The sequence below is a fragment of the Chiloscyllium plagiosum genome, unplaced genomic scaffold (genome assembly GCF_037043375.1).
Source record: "Chiloscyllium plagiosum isolate Xiang-an unplaced genomic scaffold, Cpla_swu_hap1 HiC_scaffold_38, whole genome shotgun sequence".
Taxonomy (NCBI): domain Eukaryota; kingdom Metazoa; phylum Chordata; class Chondrichthyes; order Orectolobiformes; family Hemiscylliidae; genus Chiloscyllium; species Chiloscyllium plagiosum.
Window position 1 is genome coordinate 73112413 of NW_028270176.1, and position 25231 is coordinate 73137643.

Below are 25231 nucleotides of genomic sequence, written 5' to 3' on the forward strand. Positions count from 1 at the left end.
ACACCTATATAAACTGGAATAAGTCAAATCTTATCTAAACTTTTTCCTTTAAATCCACGATAACACATCTGCTATCACATTTTAGGACCCACAGCATGTACATTTTGTAAGTTTAAAGGAGGTATGATAAGACTCCAATGAAATGCTCTCATATTCTGGTCTTTAAATATTCCAAAAAACGCGAGAGGTTTGTCGTTGTCCACAACCATCTCCGACAATTTATTTGTCACATAAACATTAAAATATTGTCAGGTCAGTGCGAAACTTAATCATCCTTTTTCAATAATGGAGAATGTTGTATTTTTCTTTCTGGTGGATATTGCGTTTTTTCGACAAGTAGCCAATTAGCAATTCAATTCCATCATCATCTTACTGTATCAATACAACTCCAACCCCTATATCCCTAGAAGCAAATAGAATTTTGAAAGGGTTTCAAAATATTTGGTGTAGCTAAAACTGGTGCGGTGATTAATCCTGCTTTAAAATTCTCAAATGCCTCCTGGCATTGTTCTGTCCACCACAATTATGTTTCCTTCTTTACTAAGTCCATCAGTAGTGCTAATACGCTGCTGAAGTTTGGAACAAACTTCCGATCGAATTCACTCTTTCATCGAGGATGGTCGTGTAAATTCCTCAAAGCCCGTTGTCTTTGTGTTCCACGGGGGTCAACCTTCCATGTCCAATGTAATGTCCCACGAACGTCACCTCTGCCTTCGCGAATTCAGTTTTCTTTAAGTTTATTACAAAGTTTGCTTCTTGTAAACGTTCAACATGCTCTGGCAGCTGCAACACGTGAGCTTTCAATCACTTGCTAAAAATCACTACATCATACAGATAAACTACACAATTTGTCCATCTGACCATAACTCTGTTCCTGAGTCCCTAAACCTGGCATTGAAGGGGATTCCTATCACTGGTGACAATACTAATACGTCATCCCCACAGGAAATCGTCAAAATTTCAGAGTTTTTATCTGCCACGTGCTTCATTCTATACTGTGCCCTTCAGGTGTTGTTTAGCTAACTCACCTACTCCATCTAATCTCTCCCTCACCTCACATATATAATCCGAGTGTGAGATCTCTGACTTCGGTCCTGTCAATTTATATTCAATTAATTCCAAAGGACCTCTGACTTCAAATATTAACTCAAAGGAAGTAAACTGAGTAGATTTATTTGGGGCAAATAATTTTTGTCTAATGGCAAACAATTTAATGAGACACCTTCATTCCAATCATTCCGGTAATCCTGACAGTACGCTGTTAATATGGTCTTCAGCACCTGATGCTAACTTTCCAAGGGTGCCTGGGATTCAGGATGGGACACCCTTGATTTGAAGTGCTGTATGCCTAAGCTATCCATGACTTCCTTAAACTATCCATGACTTCCTTGAACAGCGGAGTGGTAAAATGAGACATTGGTCTGACTGAATCTCTCTGCGGAGCCCACAGTGAGTAAAGAAAGCTACCAACTCCTCCACCTCCCTGTTTACCTTAACACTCCATAATAGTTAAAAATCACACAACACCAGGTTATAGTGCAACACTTTTAATTGGAAGCACACTAGCTTTCGGAGCGACGCTCCTTCATCAGGAAATTGCACAATCACCTGATGAAGGAGCGTCGCTCCGAAAGCTAGTGTGCTTCCAATTAAACCTGTTGGACTATAACCTGGTGTTGTGTGATTTTTAACTTTGTACACCCCAGTCCAACACCGGCATCTCCGAATCATGACTCCATAATAGAATTGCCTCTGGGAATCTGGTAGACACATCCATTATGGCTAGCAAATATTGGTTTCCACTTTTATTTTAGATAGGGGAGCTACACAACTAATCATAACCCACATGAAATGTTCTTCGAATGCAGGAATTGGTAACAAAGGTGCTGGCTTTAGTACTGTCTGTGACTTCCCTACCATTTAGAATGTTGGACATGTACATCAAAAAATAACCACGTCCGTGTGCATTCCAGGCCACTAGAAATGCCTCTGTACCTTAGCCTGAGTCTTCTGTACACCTAGGTGACCCCCTGCAGTTAGTTTATGTGCTACCCATAGCACTTTACGCTATTCCGAAAACAATGTGATGCACTTCGGCCCATTTCCCTTCTGCACTAACCTATCGGGGTCTCCATTTTAATTTTAGCATTCTATCTTTAAGTTAATAACGTTCGACAATATATTTTGATTCCTTTTTTTGTGTGTGTGCATGTGTATGTGTGTGTATATATATATCTGTTGTATATATATATATGTATCTGTTGTAAGTCCATTAGCCTTTCAGGACTAAACACCCCTGCCTGATCCTCTGCCTGTTCAGGTGTTTTTCTGCACCGTGACATCAAGCAGTGTGTCAGTTCACTGAGCATCATCTCCTTTGGCTTTTTATTTTTCCTTCCTGCTCTAACTTATGACAGTGGAATTGTAGATTAGATTACAGATTACATTACAGTGTGGAAACAGGCGCTTCGGCCCAACAAGTCCACACCGACCCGCCGAAGCGCAACCCACCCATACCCCTACATTTACCCCTTACCTAACATTAGGGACAATTTAGTATGGCCAATTCATGACCTGCACATTTTCGGACTGTGGGAGTTAACCCACGCAGACACGGGGAGAATGCGCAAACTCCACACAGACAGTTGACTGAGGTGGGAATTGAACCCGGGTCTCTGGCACTGTGAGGCAGCAGTGCTAACCACTGTGCCGTCCACAATCTTGTTACTATACAGTCTGGAAAAATCCTGGGTATTTTTCTTTTAACTCCCCAATTCCCTTGTTTTCCTTTTGCCTTCTCCAACACAAGGGCTGCCACGCCCAACTTGGATCCTGTTAAATCGTTCATAAGAACAAACTGTATTCCTGGAAATGACACTCTGTTACTCACTGTCACTGTTACTTCCCCAACCTTGATTTGGCATTCCAACCTGATGTTACACAAGGGAATGTTTAATTTCTAACCCCATTCCACAAATTGTCACGATCTTGATTAGTACGTCAGAAAGAGTGAAAATACTTTCATCTCTCACTATTAGAGGCCGAGAGAAAGTGAGGGCTGCAGATGCTGGAGATGAGAGTTGAAAAGTGTGGGGTTGGAAAAGCATAGCCAACCAGGCAGCATCCGAGGGGCAGAAGAGTTGACTTTTCAGGCATAAATCCTTCTCAGGAAAGTGGGGGATGGGGAAACGGAGGGGGAAGGGGGCCGAGAAATAAATAGGAGGGTGGGGGTGGAGCTGGGTGTAAGATAGCTTGGAAGGCGATAGGTAGATGCAGGTGGGGTGTGATGGTGCTAGGTCGGACAGGAGGGTGATAGGACACCTATCAGTGGTAGGACAGCTGGAACCCTCAAACTAGAACCATCATCAACGTTGACTTCACCAAATTCCAAATCTCCCCTCCACCAACCTCTCCGAGATCCAACCGTTCAACCTAGCACTGCCCTCTTGAACCGCCCTAACTGGCCAGCTTGATTCCCACCTACCGACACCATCCTCCTAACCGACATATCATTATTACTCCCACCTACATCTTCTTATCGTCTTCCCAGTGACCCTCCCACAGGCCCAGCTACTACCCTCGTATTTATCTTTCAGCCCCATTGTCCCCCCACCACATTCCTGACGATGGGTTTCTGCCTGATATTCGATTGTCCTGCTTTTCGGATGCTGCCAGATCTGTTGTGCTTTTCCGGAGCCTCACTTCTCAACTATTAGAGACTGAGCAGATCCCATATCTCACAAAATTATAACTTCTTGTCCTTCTCCCCCTGATCTTTCTGAGTAAACTTTATCTACAGAGGTGAATTCTTTATAGCGATCAGGTACTGACTCCATACTCCGCCCCTGCCTTGGCTGTATACTCTCCTGCAGCTCCTCGGCTCTACTTGGGGTCTCCTTTACCAGTTTCACTAATGCCACTGGGCTTAGCCTCTTCTACCACATCTTTCCCCAAAATGCCTTCCTTCAACGACCACTGCAGTGAAAACACCTTTTCCCAGTGCCCTTCTTAAACCATCGGCACTGTCATTTTATGTCTTACACTGCCTTATACTGAGAACACCTGAGGCCTTTCACCTCCTTTCAACCCCTTTGGGCTTCTTTTTTCACTTGTGGTAAACCATTGTGCGCTACTGTTCGCTTTGTAATGTGTGAACTTCCCTTCTCCCAATTTCTATCCCTCATAGCATGAAAATTCTCCCAGAAACTAAATTCCATCTCATGCACCAATACATATTTACCTGCCATTTCTGCCACGCTTCTCACTTCTTGAACTTTCTGTTCGTGCACATGAAATCTTACCATCTCTGGAAGTGAGTCTTTAAACTTCTCCAGCAGAATAATCTCCCTTCGAGCCTCACAAGTCTTATCTATTTTTAAGGCTAGCACCCATCTATGAAAATGACTGTGGTTAATTCTTTCAAACTTAACATAAGTCTGACCAAGTTCCTCAATTTTTATGAACTTCTGTCTATGTGGTTCTGGTACCATTTCATAGCCAATCAAAATAGCCAATTTGACATTTGCACAATCTCTTGACCCCCCATCTGACAGTGCTGCACATGCCTCACCAGCTGTGCCCACCAGCTTAGTCTAAACTAGCATTACCCACAAGTTCACTGGACACGTCATCTGCCGAGTTATTTTTTTCAAATGAGATAAAAAAGGTTTTGACATTTTTCTCACCGAAATATGGCAAAGTACTAACATAGTTGTATACATCCCGATGTTCTCCCTTCATCTCCATCCTGTTAATTTAACTTTCTTGTCTAATTCACAACTTCTAAATCTCAAATTCTCTCTCTCTTTCTTTTTCCTCTCCTTCTCTTTTTTCTAACTCTGTTTCCGTCTCTTTCTTTATCTTCTAACTTCAGTTGCCATATTTGCAATTTAAGTTTTTTCTAACTCGATTGCACTTGTCTGTTTCTCTGATACATCAATGTGCTTGACCAACTACATTATAATTTCAGCTTTCCTTCTGTCCGTGGTTAATCCCAATTCCAACCTATTTGCTAATTCTAATAAATGTCCTGCTTCTGTCTTTCTCAACTTTCTTGGCAAATTTGGGAACCTCTTTCGTAATTTTAAGAGCCATTTCCCTCAGTTTTAATTTAAACAACCACCAGTAAACAAAATTAAACAGATTTTGCGACCGGTTTTATTTGAAGAACTAGGTCACTAATTGCAACGTGTTGGAATTTGCTGGGACATTTTGTACCCGAAATCTGTTCAAATCTACCCAAGTCCCTTATGGCAGGGCCCCGAACTGTGAAGACATCTATGTCGAGCACTTCTGTTAATTAAAACCACAAACCCAAAAAAGCTCACCTCACCTCGTAATCTGTTAATACATGAGTGACAAGAACTCTCAAATTCCACTAATAAAAGAAAAATAACAGTTTGCATGTATGCAAGTTAGCTCGCTGTGCTTGAAGGTTTGTTTTCTGATGATTCGACACTATGACTAATTAACATCATCAGTGAGAGGCTCTGCTGAAGCGCTGGTGGTATGTTGTGCCTCTCTATTTATAGGTCTTGGGTTCTTAAGATGGGTGATGTCATTTCCAGTTCTTTTGTTTTACAAGAGAAGGTAGATAGGATCAAATTGATGTGTTTATTGACGGACTTCTGGTCAGAATGCCATTCCTCTAAGAACGTCCTTGCATGTCTTAGTATGTGCGTGCGTTGTCCCAATCAAAGTGGTGCCCTTCTTTGTCTGTATGTATGGAACATAGTGATAATGGGTCATGTCTTTTGGTGGCCAGTTGGTGTTCATGTATCCTGGTAACACGACAACAGGACAGTTTCAATGGCAGAAAAATGATTTTATACTCACTGTTTAATTAATGTGTTGTGCAGATATGTAACATTTTTCATATGTGCACAACACATTCTAAATGAACAATGGAGACACAGTTAACTGAAAGTGATGCATATGATGTATAAAATTTATAAAACATTAAAACATCATTTGATTCTCATCTAAAATGATATGTTCCCCTTCTCTCAACGTTCCCTCCTTTTCTGGAATCCTCTACGCCAATCTCTCATTCTTATCAGGATGTGTATTATAAATTCTTCCTTCTGGTGTCCCAGCTTATTTCAGTTAATCCCCTTTCTACCAGAATTCAATATATTGGCCTGTTGGGTACTTTCCAAAGCTAGTGTCTGTCACATTATTGGAGATAAAAATTCTGGCATCAGACCCAGCATTTGAACATATTGCTCTGTTGTACATGCACTGTACATAGGACCACAGCACACAGGAATTGCCAAAACATTGGGGGATGTTCATCTCCTTTCTTTCGATGATCTAGTTTTCTCATATTTCACATTTCATCATCTATGTTGTCTCGTTCTTTCTCTCTTTGTATCTAGTTAAGAAATTTACCAATTATTCTTTGCGTCCCTTCTCTCAAAGCTCCTTCTTTAGGTTTATATCTATTGCTCTCTTCTTGATGGAATGTGATTATAATTGAGCAATGTAACTAAAAAGACATTTGGAAGGAGCTGGTCACAGTCAATTGGAAGGGGAACTGAGCAGGGCAGACCATGTAACAGCAAAAGCTGGAATCTCTGGGGATATTTCGGAGGATATCAGAAATTCTCCCAAAGGAGATGAAACATACTCATGGCAGGACAAGGCAGCCATGAGCGATAAGGCATCAAACCAAAAGAGGAAACATACAATGTGGTGAAGATGATTGGGAATCCAGAGAATGCATTGGCTCTGAAACTACATAAGGCTGACATCACTGACACTGCAGAGCTCTTAATCATGGTCAGGGAGAGAAACAGAGGGAAATGCATTCACTTTAAACACAGAAGATGGTATTACTAAGGAAAAAGATTCAGATGAATTAAACAATTGAATTAAAATCAGTTAATTGGTTTTGCAGAATGTGTCAGATTGAAGGCATGACCCGGGGAGAGACCCTCAGCAGAATGAGAGTATGAAAATGGAAGTATTTCCACATCAGAAACCAGAGTAGGTCACTGAGTACATGACTGATGGGTGAATGGGTATCGATGTGAACTAAGGGACAGACAGCAGAATTGCATTGCAGGTATTGCAGCTCAAAACTGCGTATTTATGTAGTGCTGTAGACTACAGCAGCAGGAGAAGCAGAACAGCATTCAAACACAGCCTGTAACATTTAGCCTCGAATAATTTCCTCAGTCTGCCATTGCCATCAATACGATCTACGTTTCAGTAATGACTGTGGGTGAACATGACTGGATCAGAACCACGTGAACCTAAACCTGACGCGAACCCATTAAAGCTACCACACTTGACTAACAGATCTGGTCGAAGCTCCGCAGTCCTGTCACATTCTGTCATAAATGGTGATGAATGATTAAACAAATGACTGGAGCAAAGGGATCCACAAATGTCCCCATCCTCAGTAATCAAACAGCTCTGCACATCAGTGTAAAAGACCAGGATGTGGTAGCTGCACCAACCTCAGACAGAAGTGTTGAGTTGATGAACCACCTCACCCTCGCCATGATACCCACAGAATCACAGATGCCAGTCTTCAACCAAGTCAATTTGCTGTATGTGACATGAAGAAACAGCTGAACACAGTACGTACGAAAAAGACAATGGTCCCTGACCCCATTCCTGCAATAGGACTGAAGACTTGTGCTGCACAACAAGCCGTGTTCCTGGGGAAGCTGTTTCATTCCAGCTCTAACTCTGACATCGCCCTGGCAATTTGGAAAATTACTCAACTATGTCCAGTTCCTAAGAGGATTATAATTACAATCTGAACAGTTACCTCCCCCTCAGACCCACCACGACTGTCAAATTGGTGGGAGTTCTTTTTGACAGAGTTATCAAACAGCACAGAAATAACCTGCTCAATTTGATTTCAGACAGGTCCCCGTGTAGAGATGGTGCTGCTGTGGAAAGGTCACTGGATTACTAATCCAGACCAGGCTAATGCTCTGGCAGCTGGTGTAAGTTAAACACAATTGACAAAATATTTAAGATGCAAAATCTGGTGTCCGTAAATAATGACCTTCAAGCCAATGTCGATTGTACACACCAATTTGCTTCACAAATGTACTTTCAGAAAGTGGATCTCCCGTGCTTTCCTGGTCTGGCCTAAACGTGACTACAGACACACAGACATGTGGTAAACTTTTCAATGGTCTCTGATTCTGCCAACCAGGACATTCTATTGCATCAAACTGTTCCGAGGTCTAAAGGATAAAACCAGAAAGATCACCCGGGCCCAGCCTCAGTCTCGGAAAAGGCAATGAGAAACACAGTCCTGTTGACCCTGCAGAGACCTCCTTCCTAATATCTGAGAGCTTGTGACAACATTTACAGACTGCACAGAAACATCGGGAATGGAGTAGGCCATACAACACATTGAGCCTTCCCCATTCCAGTTCATGTTCAAACATCTCCTCAATGCACTTTTCCGACACACTGTACACATCCCTTAATGTGTTTAACCGTGGGAAGCGATAAAGTAGGAAGTGCAGTAGGCCATTTGGTCTGTCGAGTTTCCTACCCAATTCAATATAATGATACCTGACCCTTTATTTCCATATCGTTCTCCTTCTCTCCCACCATTCCTTTACTGTCTCTACGTCCGTATTTATATTCGGTGTCTTGGCTTCCAGATTCGAGTGCATTCCCCAGGTTCACCAGACGCTGAGGGCAGACATTTATTGTCATCTCATTGCAGAATGGTCTGTCTGTATCTAATACTGTGGACCCTTGTTTTAGACACCAGAGCCTGGGGAATTATTATCCCTGCTTCCAATCCGTCTCACCCTGTCAGAGCTTTATATATCTCACTGAGATCTCCACCCATTTTCCTAAACCCCATGGAATACAGGCCCAGTCGCCCCAAACTCTGCTCCCACAACAAGCCTGTCATCACAGAGATCCGTCTGGTCATCCTTCACTGCTCTCCCTCAATGTTAGGTTTGTCCTTTATTAGGTACTGAGACCAAACCTGCACACAATACTGCACAGTGTTTGAGACGGTGTCTCAACAACACTCTGTACAGCTGCAGTTAGACACCCTTACTCCTGGATTCAAATCCCCCTGAAATGAAGGTCAGCACATCATTGATCTTCCTGCCTGCTTTCTGCTCCTGCAATATTGCTTTCAGTGACTGGTCCACAGGGAGATCCACATCCTTTGCAATGTTACAGCTCCCCACTTGGTGGGTCTATGTACACTGGGCAGCGTGTGAATGCCATTCCCAGTGTTGACCTCTGGCTTCAGACCTCACTGTGCTGCAGGGACCTCGGAGGTCTGCGCAGAAAGAAACAATAAAAAGGAGCATATGTCGCTTTTTAGATCAACATGTTTCAAACAATCCCTTTTCAAATGAAAAGCTGCCAATCTCTTGTTCCCACCAAAGGGCACACCGTCACCTCTACCCATATTGCTCTCCATCTGCCACATATTTGCCCATTCACTCCACTTGCCTTAGTCACCTTAAAATTTTTTTACAACCTCCTCACCCACTCGCAATGCAACATCCTTTAGTTTTCTCAGCAGGTTGTGATATATTGTATTTGATTCCCACAACCACATTTTTAATGGATATTGTGAACAGCTGGTACCCGAGCACCGATCCCTATGATACCTCAGCAACCTTCCTCTGTTAAAAAAAAATCTGTTTTTTTCAATTTATTTATTTCGTGAATCTGGGTGTGACTGGCTGGGCCAGCATTTATTGCCTGTCCCTGGTTGCCCCTTGAGAAGGTGGTGGTGAGCTGCCTTGTTGAACAGCTGCAGCCCACTGTGGATTCAGTGATAGTAACACCATTGAATGCCAAGGGACGGTGGTTAGATTGTATTTTAGTGGTGATGGTCACGGTGTGACATTTGTGTTATGTGAATATTACTTGCCACTTTTCAGCCTGGATACTGTCCAGATCTTGTTGCATTTGGACATGGACTGCTTCAGTATCTTAGGAGCCACAAATGTTGCTGAATATTGTGCAATCATTGGCAAACATCCCCACTTATGATCTTAGAATAGAGGCAATGTCATTGATGAAGCAGCCCTGAAGATGTTTGGGCCTAGGCCACTGCCCGAGGGACTCCAACAGACTTGTCCTGGAGCTGAGTTGACTGGCCTTTATCAACCATGACCATCTTCCTCCGTGTCAGGTATGATTCTAACCAGCGGGGAGTTTGCCCCTGATACCCATTGATTCCAGTTTTGTTTACGCCCCTTGATGCCACACTTGGGAGAAGACAGCCTTGTTTTAAAGGACTGTCACTCTCACCCCACCTCTGGAATTCAGCTCTTTTGTCCATGTTTGAACCAAGGTAATGAGGTCAGGAGCTGAGTGGCCCTGGGGCAGCCCAAACTGGGCGTCATTGACCAGGTTATTGCTGAGCAGGTGCAGCTTGAAAGCACTGAGACATTCCACCACTTTACTGATGATCGATTGGAGACTGATGGAGTGGTAATTGGCCGGATTGGATTTGTTCTACTTTTTATATACAGGAGATACTTGGGGTAATTTTCCATGTAATCGGGGAAATGTAATTGTAACGGTATTGGAACAGCTTGGTGAGGGCAGTGACAAGGTCTGGAGAACAACTTTTCAGTACTATTGACAGAATGTTGTCAGAGTATGTACCCTCTGGTGTATCCAGTATCTCCAACTGAATCTGGATATCGCGTGGAGTGAATCAAATTGGCTGATGGCTGGTAACTGGATTGCTGAGGACCACTGGAGGAGGCTGAGGTGCATCATCCACTCAGTACTTCTGATTGAAGATTGTTGTGAATGCACCAGCCTAATCTTATACACTGAAGTGCTGGGCTTTTCCATCATTAAGGATTGGGATACTCGTGGAATCTCCTCCTCCAATGACATGTTTAATTGTCCATAACTATTCTCATCTAGAACTAGAAGGACTGCAGAGCTTAGATCTGAACCGTTGCTTGTGGGATCACTTAGTTTTGTCTATCACTTAGTGCTTATGCTGTCTGGCGCACAAGTTGTCCTGTTTGGTGACTTCATCAGGCTGACACCTCATTGTCAGGAATGCCTGGTGCTGCTCCTGCCCTCCTGCACACTCCATTGAACCAAGTTTGATCCTCTGGTTTGATGGTAATTGTTGTGAGGGGGATATGCCAGGCCATGAGGTTGTGCTGCAGTACAATTCTGCTGCTATTGATGACTTGCAACACGTTATGGAAACCCAGATAGATCTGTTCGAAGTCTGTCCCAGTTAGCACGGTGACAGTGCCACCTATGCTGGTGGAGCTTATTCTCAATGTGCAGGTGTGACTTTATCTCCACAATAACTATGCAGTGGTCATTCTTAACGATAATGTCATGGACAGATACTTCTGCAACTGGCAGATTAGTAAGGCTGTGGTCAAATATGGCTTTTCCCTCTTGTGGGTTCCTTCACCACCTGCCGTAGACCCAGTCTATCTGGTATATCCTTTAGGACTCGGCCAGCTCAAGCAGTAATTCTGCTGCTGAACCACTCTTTTTGTGGACATTGACATCCCCTACCCAGAGTACATTTTGTACCTTTGCCACCCTCAGTGCTTCCTCCAAGTGTTGGTCAGCTTGGAGGAGTACTGACTCATCAGTTGGGAGAGGCTGGTACATCGTAATTAGCAGGAGGTTTCCTTTCTCATGTGTAAACTAATGCCATGAGTCTTCCTGGGATACAGTTCACTGTTGTGGACTCCCAGAGCAATTCCCTTCCAACTGTATCCCACTGTGCCATCACGTCTGCTTTGTCAGTCCTGATGGTGAAACAGTAGATATCCGGGGAAGGTGATGGGGTGTCTGGGACATAGTCATCCTCACAGAATCAGACCTTTAATACCAGGTCAGGCTGTTGCTTCACGTGTCTGTTTTTTTCTATTCTCTGTTTCCTGCCAGCTGTCCCATTCTAGAAACATGGCCATATATTCGCCCCAATCCACTAAGATTTGATTTTGCAAACTAGGCTGGGAGATTTATCAACATTTTTTCTGAAAATCCACGTGTTCAACATCCATTGTTTCTCTTTCATTTGTCTCCCCGTCAGTTTCTCAAACATAATTCCCATTTCATAAATCTATGTTAGTGTTGTCTATGACCATTACTTTCAGCAACAATAATTTCTCCCAAACAATTTACTTACTATGTTCTATGTTCCATGTACTATTTCGTTTTCCCACACCAGACTTGGTTTTCCTGGTATTGTCAGAAAGTTCTGTGAAGACAGAACTGAAGTTGTGGATTCATAGTTTTGCCATTTCCCTGTTTCCCATTCCCCATTCTCTGGTTTCAAACTGGAAAAAACCTGCACTGTTTTTTCATACTTCTCACATTGATATAATTTGACAAGCTACAACAGTTCACTCTTATAAACTTTGTAAACATTATCTTCAGAAACCCACCAATTCATGTCTTAAGCTGCTCAGCTCCACATCATATACTCACAGGAGCATAGTTTCTGTACCAACAGAAATACAGTTGTCCCACTTTCCAACACCAGGCCCATAGCCTGGAATGTTATGAAGCTTCCAGGTACTTTTAACGGTTGAGAGGTTAGCCGTGATAACTCCCCTCTCAGGAAGTACCCTCTCTGAACCTCGAAACCTTCACTTTTAGATTAGATTTCTTACATTGTGGAGACAGGCGCTTCGGCCCAATAAGTCCACACAGCCCCGCCGAAGCGCAACCCACCCATACCCCTACATTTACCCCTTACCGAACACTACGGGCAATTTAGCATGGCCAATTCACCTGACCTGCACATCTTTGGACTGTGGGAGGAAACCGGAGCACCTGGAGGAAACCCATGCAGACACGGGGAGAATGTGCAAACGCCACACAGTCAGTCGCCTGAGTCGGGAATTGAACCCGGGTTCTGGCGCTGTGAGGCAGCAGTGCTAACCACTGTGCCACCGTGCCGTCCACTTTAAAATTGTGCTCCCTGGTTCTTGACCCTCTGTCTAAAAGGAACAGCTGCTGTCTATCCACCCTGTCCATGCCCCTTGTTAATTTATCCTTCTGAATCACATCCTCCGCAGCCTCCTCTGCTCCAATGTAAACAACCTGAGCTTATCCAGCCTCTCTCCATAGCTGATATGCTCCATCCCAGGGATCATCCTGGTGAATCTCCTCTGCAGCCACTCCAGTACAATCACATCCTTCCTGTAATGTGGCTCCCAGAACGACATGCAGTACTCCATCATGGACTAAACCAAGCCCCGTATAGCACTTATAATCTACTCCCTGATTAATAAACGCTACACCCAAGGTTCAATTCTTAACTAGTCCATTACCCTGTTCAGTCACATTCAGGGATGTGTGGAGAAACACCCTGTGAGCTTCCTAGTGTGCTGCCAATCATTGTGTACACCCCATGTCTGGTTCCTCCTTCCAAAGTACATCACCTCATATTTATCAGGATCACATTCCATCTGCCATTGATCTGCCCATCTGATCATTCCACTTGTATTTTCCTGTAAAATCAGAACTTCCTCCTCACTGCCAACCACCCGGCCAATCTTTGTGTCAAACACAAACTTACTTATCACAACTCCCAACCCTCCACCCACCAACACACCCCCCCTCCAGGTTCACATCTATACCATTTATGAATGCTACAAATAATAAGGGACACAGCACTGATCTCTGTGGTACACCAGGGGACACTGATCTCCAGTCACACAAATAGACTTCTCCCACCACCCTCTGCCTCCTGACACTAAGACAATTTTCGTTGTAGCTTGTCAAGTTATCCTTGATATTGTGAGATTTTACATTATTTTTTCAATTTTCCATGTGGGACTTTGTCAAAGGCCTTGCTGCAAAACTAAATAAGCGACCTTCTCAGACTAATTCAATCAAATTCATTAGGTGTGACTTCACTCTGATAAAGTCCTGATGATTATCCCTGATCAAACCTTGCGATTCTGATTGGAGTTGGATTTTCTCCTTCTCTATTTTCTCCAGTAGTTTCCCGAACAGTGATCTAATACTTGCTCATCCGTAGTTACCTTGGAAAATATCTACCACGCTTACTGTGAAGTGGAATCATAATAGCTGCTCTCCAGTCCTCTGGCACCTCCCCTGGGGTCAGATTCCAATTAAAATTTCTTCCCTTGACTCCAACAGTGTCCAGACCTGCGGATTTGTCCAATTTTATACCAGACAAAGCCTCAAACACCTGCTCGTATTTTACATCAATCTCTTCAAGAGCTTTCCGGTCCATCTTCTCCAATTCTGTACCTGCATCCTCCTTCTCCCAAGTAAAACAGCTGTGATGTTTACATGTACCAATCTATCAATGTTCTCCGGGTTGACGCACTGATTGCCCCTTTGGTTTCTAATGGACACTAACTGTTTGCTGATTATTCTGTTCTACTTGTCCGTGTAGAATACCGTGGGATTCTCCCTAATATCGCCTGCTTGCACTTCTCCATGTCCCTCTGTTATTCAGTCCCCTCTATGTTCCTAAGCTTCTAAGTTTCACTACAATCACCTCTCATCTTTTGAAACTGGAGATCACAGGCTGTGTTTCCCCATCAGACAATCTTGCCATTTTATGGATTAGTCTGGAAAATACCTTTTGCAGTTCCTCTGTAGTCAATATATTCTATCTTAGATTGGGACTCCAAATGGTACGCAATACTTTAATTTCAGTCTCAGCAACTCTCTATGCAGCTGGTGCATGACATCTTCTATATTGCAATTACATACACATGAATGTTAACCTAATTTTGCGTTTCCTATTTGCACGCGTTCTTCCCAATTCCTTTCACTTTAACTTTTCTTATGAAGTTAGTGGGAGAGTTCTTAAAAAAGATCCTCCTGAATATCCAACCATACGTTATCCATTAGCTCCTTGTTGCATACGTCCACAAGAATCATCTTCAAACCGTTCCAAAAAATGTTTGCCACGTATGGTTTTCGTTTCATCGATGCATGATCATCCTCCCCAGTTTTCCCATTATCTTCTATATATCCAGTAACAACGTTCTTTGTAATTCAGCCCAAGAGACACCCGACCGCGGATTACAAGTTAACTGATCTGTAGTTCACCACTCTCCATCTTCATCCGTTCTTAAACTGTTGGATAATATTTATAACTTTTGCCATATCCAGAGTGGCTAAATGTCGTTCAGGAATATATTGGAAAAAAACATGAAAATTCGCAATGGAATCAATACGTCTATTGCTGCTTCCTCTGATATTCTTGTATGAAGTACATCTGATCTGTCAGATTTATAAATACTCAATCCAGTTTTCTTTTCAAAGATGACCTCAACACTGATAAGAATGATCTTAAACTTTACTTGCACAAGTCCCGTGGTCACTTGGTATTTCTGGGAGAATTTCTGGATATTCTATCTTGAAGATAGACACAAAGAAACTGTTTCTTTCTCCTGTGATTTCTCTGTTCTCTACAATAAAGTACCCTGCTCGCACGCATACTGTTCCATATTTGACCTTGTTTTTACATTAGTTTCATACACTGATGTACTTTTTTTTTAGCAGTCTTTATGTTTTATTAGCAGTCTTTATGTTTTTCTTTCGCAGTTTGTATGTTTTTCTTTTGTTTGCATGCTGTTTCGCTTTTTTATTTCCTTCTCGGTTTCTTGGTCATCCGTTGCTGGGTCCTACATTTCTCCGAATCCACTGGCTTACTACAACACTTGGCATTTTTCTAAGCTGCTTCTATTGACCTAATAGGTAGTTAAAGGTGAGGCTGAAAGGGTTAGGTCGGAGAGGAGGGTGGACCAGATTGATGGGAAGGAAGATGAACACATAGGAACGTTCAAAAGGGGGGAGTGTGCTGAGTTGGAAGATTGGACTGGGATAAGGTGGAGTTAGGGGAAATGGTGAAACTGGTGAAATCTACATTAATCCCCTGTGGTTGGAGGGTCCCAAGGCAGAAGAACAACCTTTCTCCATCCATGCTTCGGGTGGTTAGGTTTTGGCGATGGAGGAGGCCCAGGACTCTCATGTCCTTGGCAGAGTGGAAAGGAGAGGTAAAGTGTTCAGTCACAAGGTTGTGGTGTTGGTCAATGTGGCTGTTCCAGCGATGTTCTCTGAAATGATCCACGTGTGTCTCGCCAATGTGGAGAAGACCACACTGAGTTTAAAGGATGCAGTAGATAAGGCGTTCTGTCTCCCTTAATCACCTATCACTTTCAACACCACCTTCATCTACCTATCGCATTCCTAGCTACCTGCCTCCTGCCACACCCCCTTCTCATTTAACTCTCAGCTCCCTTGACCCAGAAGCCTCATTCCTGGTGAAGGGTTGTGCCCGAAACGACAATGCTCCTGCTCCTCGTACGCTGCCTGACTGTGCTTTTCCAGCGCCACTGATCTCCAGCAGCTGCAGTGCCCACTTTCTCCTCACACCTTCAGGGCTTGCATGATTCAGATTTATAACAGTTACTTCAAATAAAACAAAAACTACCGTGTACTCAAACAGCATAAAAGAAAACCAATGTATTGTGGTCACTATTCCCAAAAGGTCCTTTTAAAGTAAAGTTTTCAATTAGCTTTTATGATCATCCAACATCAATTTCTAAATAACCTGATCTCTAGCTCTGTGCTCAACAAAATGTTAATGCCAGCTATCTAACACATGCTCATGAAATCCATTTTTCCCAGCATGAGCATTCAGTTTGGTTAACACAGTTTAGATATAATGTAAACAGTGCATTATTACTGCAGTAGCCACAATTGTGTATATCTCATTTTCCTGTTTTATAACCTGCCCAACATTTGTATTGCAGCTATCACTTTGATATATAACCCCCATCAATGTTTCCAGCTCCTTGCTGTTTTTACGCTCCACATTACAAGATTCTGTAGAATCTGAGTGACGTGGACTTTGGGGAGATTAATGGTAGAGATCATCTTGCCACATCATTTATGATCTTCTTAAGCATCATCGTGACATTTTCTCCAGACCTCCCGTTATGCTAGTGGAGTAGAGAAGGACAATGATCGTTCAATAATGCTCTGTATTTCCCCCAGAGAGCTGAGACTGCTCTAACCTGGGTGGGAACCTTACGGCAGGCTGGTAAAGCATTGCTGCTGCTGTACAGGATCTTAGTGAGATCACATCTGGAGTAGTGTGTACAGATTTGGTCTCTTGGATGAAGAAAGGATGTTATTATCTTGGAAGCAGCTCAGAGATGGTCCCCTCAACTGATTCCTGCAATGAGGGTGCTAACTTATAACGAAAGGAAGATCAGGTTGATCCAATAGCCATTGGAGTTTACAAAAATGAAAGAAGATCTTATTTCAACATAGATGACAGGAAGGAGTCAACAACTGAAGCGAATTACACAGATAGTGGAGGAATCCATTCCGTTCTTCAGCCTGTTACACACGAACAACAGAAGGATATTCAGGCCTTTGACCCTGTTACACCTGTTCAGCCCCTGGAGCCTGATGTATATTTACAGGAGGAGGCCAATCAGCCCCTCTAATCTACAACACTGGCCCCAGAGTAGGCCATGCTGCACCAGTATCCTATTACACAGCAACAGGATAAGTCCATTCAGCCTCCTCAAGTCTGTAACATAGGAACTGAAAGCGGTCACACAGTGACTGGAGATTTGTTACACTGGGATAGCAGGAAGCCATTCATACCCACCGAGTCTGTTGCAAGAGAATTGGATAAGGATAAAAACTATTTGAGACTTATTTCATGAGAAAAGAGGAGGTAATTCAGACACGTGTCTGTTGTATGGGAACAAGAGAAGACCAATCGCCATCTTAGTCCCATCTCTGGGATACAAGAGGAGACCGTTCAGTACCTCCACCTATTATGGAGAAATATGAGAAGACCCATCAGCCCCTCAAAATGTTGCACAGCAACGGGAAGTTTCCATAATCCCCCACTCCTCTAACGCATCAACAGGGGGTGGTCATTCTGGCCTTGGAGATGATAACATGGGAACGCCAGAAAGACTTCATCCCATCGATTTTGTGCACCAGCAGGAGGATGGGTCCTGTCAGCCACACATACCGCTTATGCAGCAAGTGGAGCACATCTCTTAAAACCCTTTTGCCAATCAAATAGGAATTCAAAGAAAACGTAAAGGTTTTAGAAAGGGAAGAACTTATAATAACTGAATACATTGGGGAGTAAAATGTAACAATAAAGTATTGTAATTTAAGGCAAATTATTAGAATCCATTGTTGTGGACATTTGCAAACGTAAACCACAATTCATCGGAGTCAACGTGGTTTTACAAAGGATAAATCATGATTGAAGTGTTTTCTTGAGTTATTTAAAGATGTGACAAACAAGGTGGATAGTGGGAATCCTGGAAATGGAATATATCTGGTCTTCGTGAAGGATTCAAATACGTTGCTTCTCCAAAGAGTGCGTGGTAAGATCAGACAGCATCGGTTTAGGAGTAATGTATTGGCTTGGATGGAGGATTGGTTAACCAACAAAGTGCAGTCAGATGAATTAATTGTGTCATTTTCTATTGGAAAATGCAATTTGTTGGGTGCCATAGATTTCAGTTCTCATGCTTCAACCATTTGTGATCGACATTATTACTCGGTTGACGGGATAGAAAATGCTATAGCTACATTTTCAGATGACACTAATATTGGTGGGAAATTACTTCGGAATGATGATGCAAGAGATTTAAAAACAATATGTATAGATTGGGTGAATGGGCAAACATTTGCCAATGAAAATTAAAGTGGATAAATATGGGGTTATTCAAGTTGGCCAGCCTAATAAAAAGGCAAATTATTATCTAAACGGAGAGAAACTTCAAAGTGCTTAAGTGCAGAGGGATTTGGGTGTCTGCTTGCATATCACAGAAAACTTACTTGCGGGTACTTGAAGTAATGAGGAATGCAAGCATAACTTGAGTGTTTATTTGTAAAAGGATAGAGTAGAAAGGTTGCTGTAGCTATGCAAGGTGTTAGTGAGGCTGCAACTGGAGGACAGTTTGGGTGTCCTGCAGAATGAGGTATTTCCATTGGAGGCAATTCAGAAGAGCTTCATCAGATTGATTCCATATTTGAAGTGTTTGTTTTATGAAGAGAAATTGACCAGTTCAGGCCTATACTGTCGAGTTCATAAGAATGAAATGAGATCTCATTGAGGTCTGTAAAATGCTAAACGTAATTGCAAGTGTAGATGTGGAGTGGATATTTTTTCATGTGGCGCAATCTACAATAAGAGACGAGAGTTTGAGAGCGAGAGATGGCAGGAAAGTGGAACAGAGGACGCGATGACATCAGCCATGATTGTATTCCATGGCAGAGCAAGTTCGAAGGGTTGGATTCCTGACTGATGCTCCTTGTTCATATTCAGCTTTACGGCTGTGTTACACAGTAATGGGGTAGAATTATGTATCAAACAGGAACCAGGCACTCCGGATAAATCAGTCTAAATCAGTTTGACAGAACGTCACCAGAGGAGTCACACAGTGACCAGTGCTGGGTCCTCAACTATTTACAATCTATATCAATGATCAGGAGGATGGAACAGATATACAGATACTGAGTTTGGTCATGTTGCTGTGATAAGCAAGAGATTAAATTATCAAGAGAGGGTGGAGGGTCTACAGATAAATGCAGAGAGGTAAAGACAATGGATAATAATTTGGCAGCTGCAATATAACATGATATAATCTGTCATTTCATTTACAGGAATAACGGAAGGCAGTATGTTACTGAAATGGAGAGGGATCACAGGGATTAATAATACTGTGTATTGGGGGGTTCACTCTGACCCGTTCAGACAGGGGAGGTTTTACTCCATCCCTGATTGTCTGCTCCTTGACGCTCCAAGTGACCCCATTGCTCTCCGTGCACATGGAATACTTTGAAGTGTTTGATTGGTGATGGGGGATGCTGTTATCAAACGTGTATCAAGGGGATGGTCTTTATCCAAGATACATTCATTCCTTTCTACATGGAGATCTGAAGACGATGGGAATGGCTGCCTGCTTGTGAATGAAGAGGCTGTGGTTGCTGTCTGGACAGGGGTATTCACCAACATGATGTACTGTGATGGGCACGCTGCAAGATTAATACAGAGAGTGCGCCTTCAGTTCCTCTACCTCTCCCCATTGACACGGCTACTCCGCAGATGCCATGTAGACCATCGAGAATCCCACTATACTGGATACACCCGGCAGCTCCCTGCTGAGGGAGAAACAATGTATTTACCTCACCATATATATCCTCCGTCACTGAATGGTTACATTGATGGCAACATACTGGGAGATGATGAATATGTCACCTAGTCCTGTTTGAAAAGTTCCAGAAGATAGAAGCTGAATGAAACTGTGACCCGAACAGCCACTGGCAGCACCGTCCTTCCCCCTGGTGTGAAGCTGCAGGACGTGTTAAAGGAGTTGACACCGCTCTGTGACCAGCTCCATATTCAATCAGAGTCCCCTCACACTCTGCTACTGGGTTAAGTGGAGCTTGGGAAGCTGTTCCGGAAAATTCCGGGGTGGAAGCAGCAGTTCTCTTTCCCCACACACACTCACTGCGTGGTTTCAGAGCCTCCCCTCTCTGCAACCTCTGCTCCATTTGTTGTTCATGTTGCAGACCCAGATGTTGTAACTCCAGTCCCCAGGCTCCATCCAAGAGTCCACAGGGTCACCAAATCCTCAGGTCTCCCTGAATCTCTGAGGCAGCTCACAGCATAACTTCCAGCAAACCATCCCCAGCTGCTGCACTAACTTTTCAATAACAGGAGTCAGTTAGAACAGACCGGATTCCCGCAAAATATTTTAAGAAGGCCGCTTAGACACAAACCTTTCCTTATTGTGAATATAGATGGGAAGTGTGCTTGCCAGATATGTTGTGATTGGTCAAACCACTCGACATTAGGCAAAATATAATCTATTTAAATGCTTTAGTTAAAATACAATCAAAGAAAAGAACATTTCGGGATGACTTATATGTTGGAACAATTACACATACAATAGATACCATACCTTAATGGTATACACTGCTTGGCACAAAGATATATTCAAATACAGATTCTTACATTGTAGTTTTCTGATCCAGGAGAAATCAACATAAATAGATATCTCAGAGAGAAAGGCAGCTGGGGATCAAGTATTGACACTTCCAACCATTCTGGGAACCGAACAGCTTCTGAATGCTGCAGCTAAAAACAAAACAAAGAAAACTGGTCTGGGAGAGCTGACCACTGCCCTTCCATCGTTACCACCGTTTTAATGAAACCTAAAGGCTTTCTCAGTTATTTACTTAAACTGTTTTCAGACAGCAGTTCTGCACCTCTGCCTTTAAAAGCTCTCATCAAAAAAAAAACCGAAGAGAAAATAACCTTTTTACAGTGATAGTATTCTCACAACTCCACCTTTAATAAAATGATCCATCAATATATACAAATGGATTCATTTTAGACCGCCTAATCTTCCACTATTAGTAGACTGGAATGAACATATATTACATTGACTCTGAGCATACAAATGTTCACAACTCGATTCGATTTCAGTCATTTCACTCCTGCCACAGAATGCCTTTTGTCTTTCTTCATCCAAGTCTCTACAACATGTCAAAACTTAGGTTTTCTCGCCCTGTCAACTTTATAATTTCAATAAGCTCAATAAAAACGGACTGGTATTTTTCTCCCTAAACTTCTCCAAAATCTTTAAGGGTCACGATCAGTGATAAAGATTTGTCTCATGTATGTTATTGGCAATTTAAATGCTGAAATGTTGTAATGCCAACGCCAAGCTCAAGGCCTCCTTCCCCATTGTGGAATAAATCTGTTGATGTTTCTACTGGACACTCCAACCACACGTTACATAATGGAGCACTTCTCATCTCTCCAATACTCCTTCTGAATGACATAGCTCCTCATGTCTCAGCATAAAAATATTACATCCTTCTGTACCACTTCGTGATGTAACCGCTTCACCTGCTAATGCTGGCCTACACCAGTAAACCTTACTCTCACAGGGATATGTTTTAAGAAGATCTCGCACATTCTTCTCAATCCCTCACAGAAACCAAACTTTGATTTCTGAACCCAATCATCATTATCAGCCATTCAGCTTCTAATCTTGCCATAGTAACTCTCTGCTCTTCCACACGAGTTCTCACGACTGCAGGAAGTGAATTGTTAACTTCTCCAAAATTAGAGTCTCTCTCAGAGTGCCATAACTTTGCTCTGTTTTAATACCCTTCCCCACCTTTCAAAATTACTTTGTTTGATTCTTTCAAACACAACGTGCGTTTAACCAGGGATGCTATTTTAGATTCCTGAAACACTTTCGGCTTTTGGCACAAGCTCATATGCACTTCAGATGGCTTTCTTCACCTCCTCCGATAAGGATGCAAATACCTATCAGCTTTGTTTGGATAAACTAAATCCACATGTTCTCTGGCCACTGCACTTGTTTAGCCACTTTCTGAAATGAAATTAAAAAGGCTCCCCCATCATTCTCATCAAATTTAGATAATGCCTGGATGTATTTAAACAGATCCTGATCAGGCCTTTGGCTACTATAGGGTTGCTCAACCTCACTATCCTCTAATGAAAATCCATACCAAATGAAGAGGAATTTAGAATAGCTTAACTATTGTAAACCTTAAGCGAATAATGGATACAGTGCGTTCTGCAAATGAACTGTTCAATCTATTAAAATCATCTAAACACACCCCTTGGCAAAAAAGAACATTCAGACATGCATTCTTGCATACAGTTCTCCAATCCAGGAGGAAACACCATCAAGTGAGGCTTTAGAGAGAGTAACAGCTAGGGATAATTTACTAAAACTTCCAACCCCTCTGGGACCCCAAGCACCCCGTGATTGTTACAGCTGCAAGAAAAAACAAACTAGAAAGCCTGGTCTGTGTGAGCTGTCCATTGTTACTACTATTTATTAAAAACCCTAAAAGCCCCGTGAGTTATTTGCTTGAGCCGTTTTCAGTAGGCACTTTGGCTTTTAAGACCTCTTACTAAAAAAAATGAGAAGCTAACGTTTTAATTAAAAAGTAACAGCATTGTCAGGCAATTTAGATGCCTGGTCCTTCACTCAATGGGCTTGCTCGTGTTACTGATCGGAAGGTCACCTGAGAGGGACAACCACAGGTACAGACCAAGTTACAAGGATGTGTCTCATAACTTCTGAAACACACCTGCCCATGGACCATAACATGGAACATACCAGGAAGTGAACAACAGTTTGACACACACCATTTCAGTATTTCTGAGCTACACAATGCCAGCACTCGATACACCAGGGAGCCAAAACCCAAGGCCAGGGAAAGATACAGAGGGACAGAGAGATTCACATTAAAGACAGAAACAGACAATTAATTAACTGAAAAGATGTTGTGGAAATATGGGGAAAAAGAAAGGGCAGTGGGACTAACTGGAGAAGTGAGATCTTCGTGAGTAAATTTACAAGAATGACAACATTGAATAAAGGCATTGTCAGATCAGCTGGATTGGTTTGTCACATCAAATTCTCTATCTGCTTCACAGAACATCACAAACAACATAAACTGGGACAAGATGACAGCGCAGCATGGAGAGCTGTGCAGACCATGCTAGTGTGTTTTTCAGTGAACTGCACTATTTGCCCAGCATAGAGAGTATTGCAAACGTTACTATCATATGCTAACTTTCCTCGCATCAGATTACTGCTTGCAATGGGAAGGTTTGCTCTCTGTGTGTGTCCGCGCGATTGGCGTGGTTGAATGCGAAACTCACTGTTTGAGAAGGAACGCACATGGAGGAAACTTTTAAATACGAACAAGTGGCAGGCTTTTTGTTAATCAACAGAGAGAACGAGGGAAGTTTCATGGACAGATGAGATAAAGTGTTTGAGAATATTAAAATAAAGTCATTGCCAGACACAACAGCAATATACATCGGTGTGCACATGAATGACAGATGGATGGGGGTTTGGTGTGAATTCGAATCAGATTTGCTTCGGCAGGTTTGAAGCCGGGAGCGTCAGCAGCAGATTATTGGCTTCATTAAGCCTGCATTTCATAGCTCAAGATTCAAACAGCAGATGGAATAAGCAGTGAGATATATTCTGGAGTGGTGAGTATTTCAAGTTAGAAATGGTCAGGACATGGTGTCAGGAATCAGCTCGTGGTCAAAGGGATCTCCCACAGTTGTGACTTGTCTGCTTCAGCTGGAGATATTGGCCAGGGATGGGATGGAAACAGTGGAAGGAAGTGGAATTTGTAACCAGAGCATTAGACGGTGACCTCTATACTCTTAACAGCAAAGGCAATGCTACAATGCATTGTGGTTCTCCCCTGAAACTGAATAGATCAACATAGAGACCCGGAGTAACACTGCCAGAGCAGAGAGCGAGACAGTAATTGAACGCATTCATTCATGTAGTTAGTAGTGGTCTGTAGAGTGAATATCTGGATTGAGAGATTCAACAGGAACAATAATAGTGGCAGGAAGTGTAGACTACATGGAGTAACAGTAATACAGTCATAACTGGTTTATAGAAACAAAATCTGGACAGTGACACTCACCAGGAACACCAATGATAGCCAGGAAGGGATAATAAAAATATTGAATAATGAGAAGAGCGTAATAGATCCGCAATGATAATGACAACCAATCAAATGCAGAAAGATACCAAACATAATTGGATAAGCGACTGTCTATTGTTGGAACATGCCAGTCTAATGTTCTCAGATTCTGATCCATTGTTTGAATATTCCAGTCTAATGTTCTCATATCCTGATCCATTGTTGGCACATTCCAGTCTAATGTTCTCAGATTCTGATCTCTCCTCTCCCTCTCTCTGGATCTGCTGATCCCGATCAGTGCTGTCGGTGATGCTCCCGCTCATGTTATGGAATAACACATTGAACGGACCCCATTTATCATTAAAAGATGGAAACCCTCTACTGGCATAATTAGAATCCATGGAGATTGGCATTAATCGCAGTCACTGAACAAATAGGCTCAGTTAACCTGTTCAAAACATCACTTTTCATTTATTGGGTTTGGATGGAATGGATGAGGGTTGCTGAGGGATGGATCATAAACCTTTCAATCTTTTAACTCTTTTTATTAATTTGTACGTGAGAGTATTAACAGGACACTGCAGGGGTCAATATATGTTCCACTCTGTTTATGAATGGAGGCAGTTATAAAATAACAGATCGGCCGCATCAAAAAAAGTCGGGTGGGCAAGTTTCTCGATACCTGAACAAAAATTACGGTACTTGTTGACCAGTGTGAGGCTACTCCTGG

General features: G+C 42.6%; 1 protein-coding gene across 1 annotated transcript in view; it reads right to left on the reverse strand.

Annotated features, from left to right (window-relative positions):
- LOC148139630 (putative G protein-coupled receptor 139) overlaps positions 1-24694 on the reverse strand; it is a 46483-nt gene extending 21789 nt beyond the window's left edge. The window contains exon 1 of the mRNA XM_087981016.1: positions 24502-24694. Coding sequence (XP_087837142.1) covers positions 24502-24679 — 178 coding nt within the window. The 5' untranslated portion in view covers positions 24680-24694. The remainder of the gene's footprint in view (positions 1-24501) is intronic.
- Positions 24695-25231: the final 537 nt, after the last annotated feature.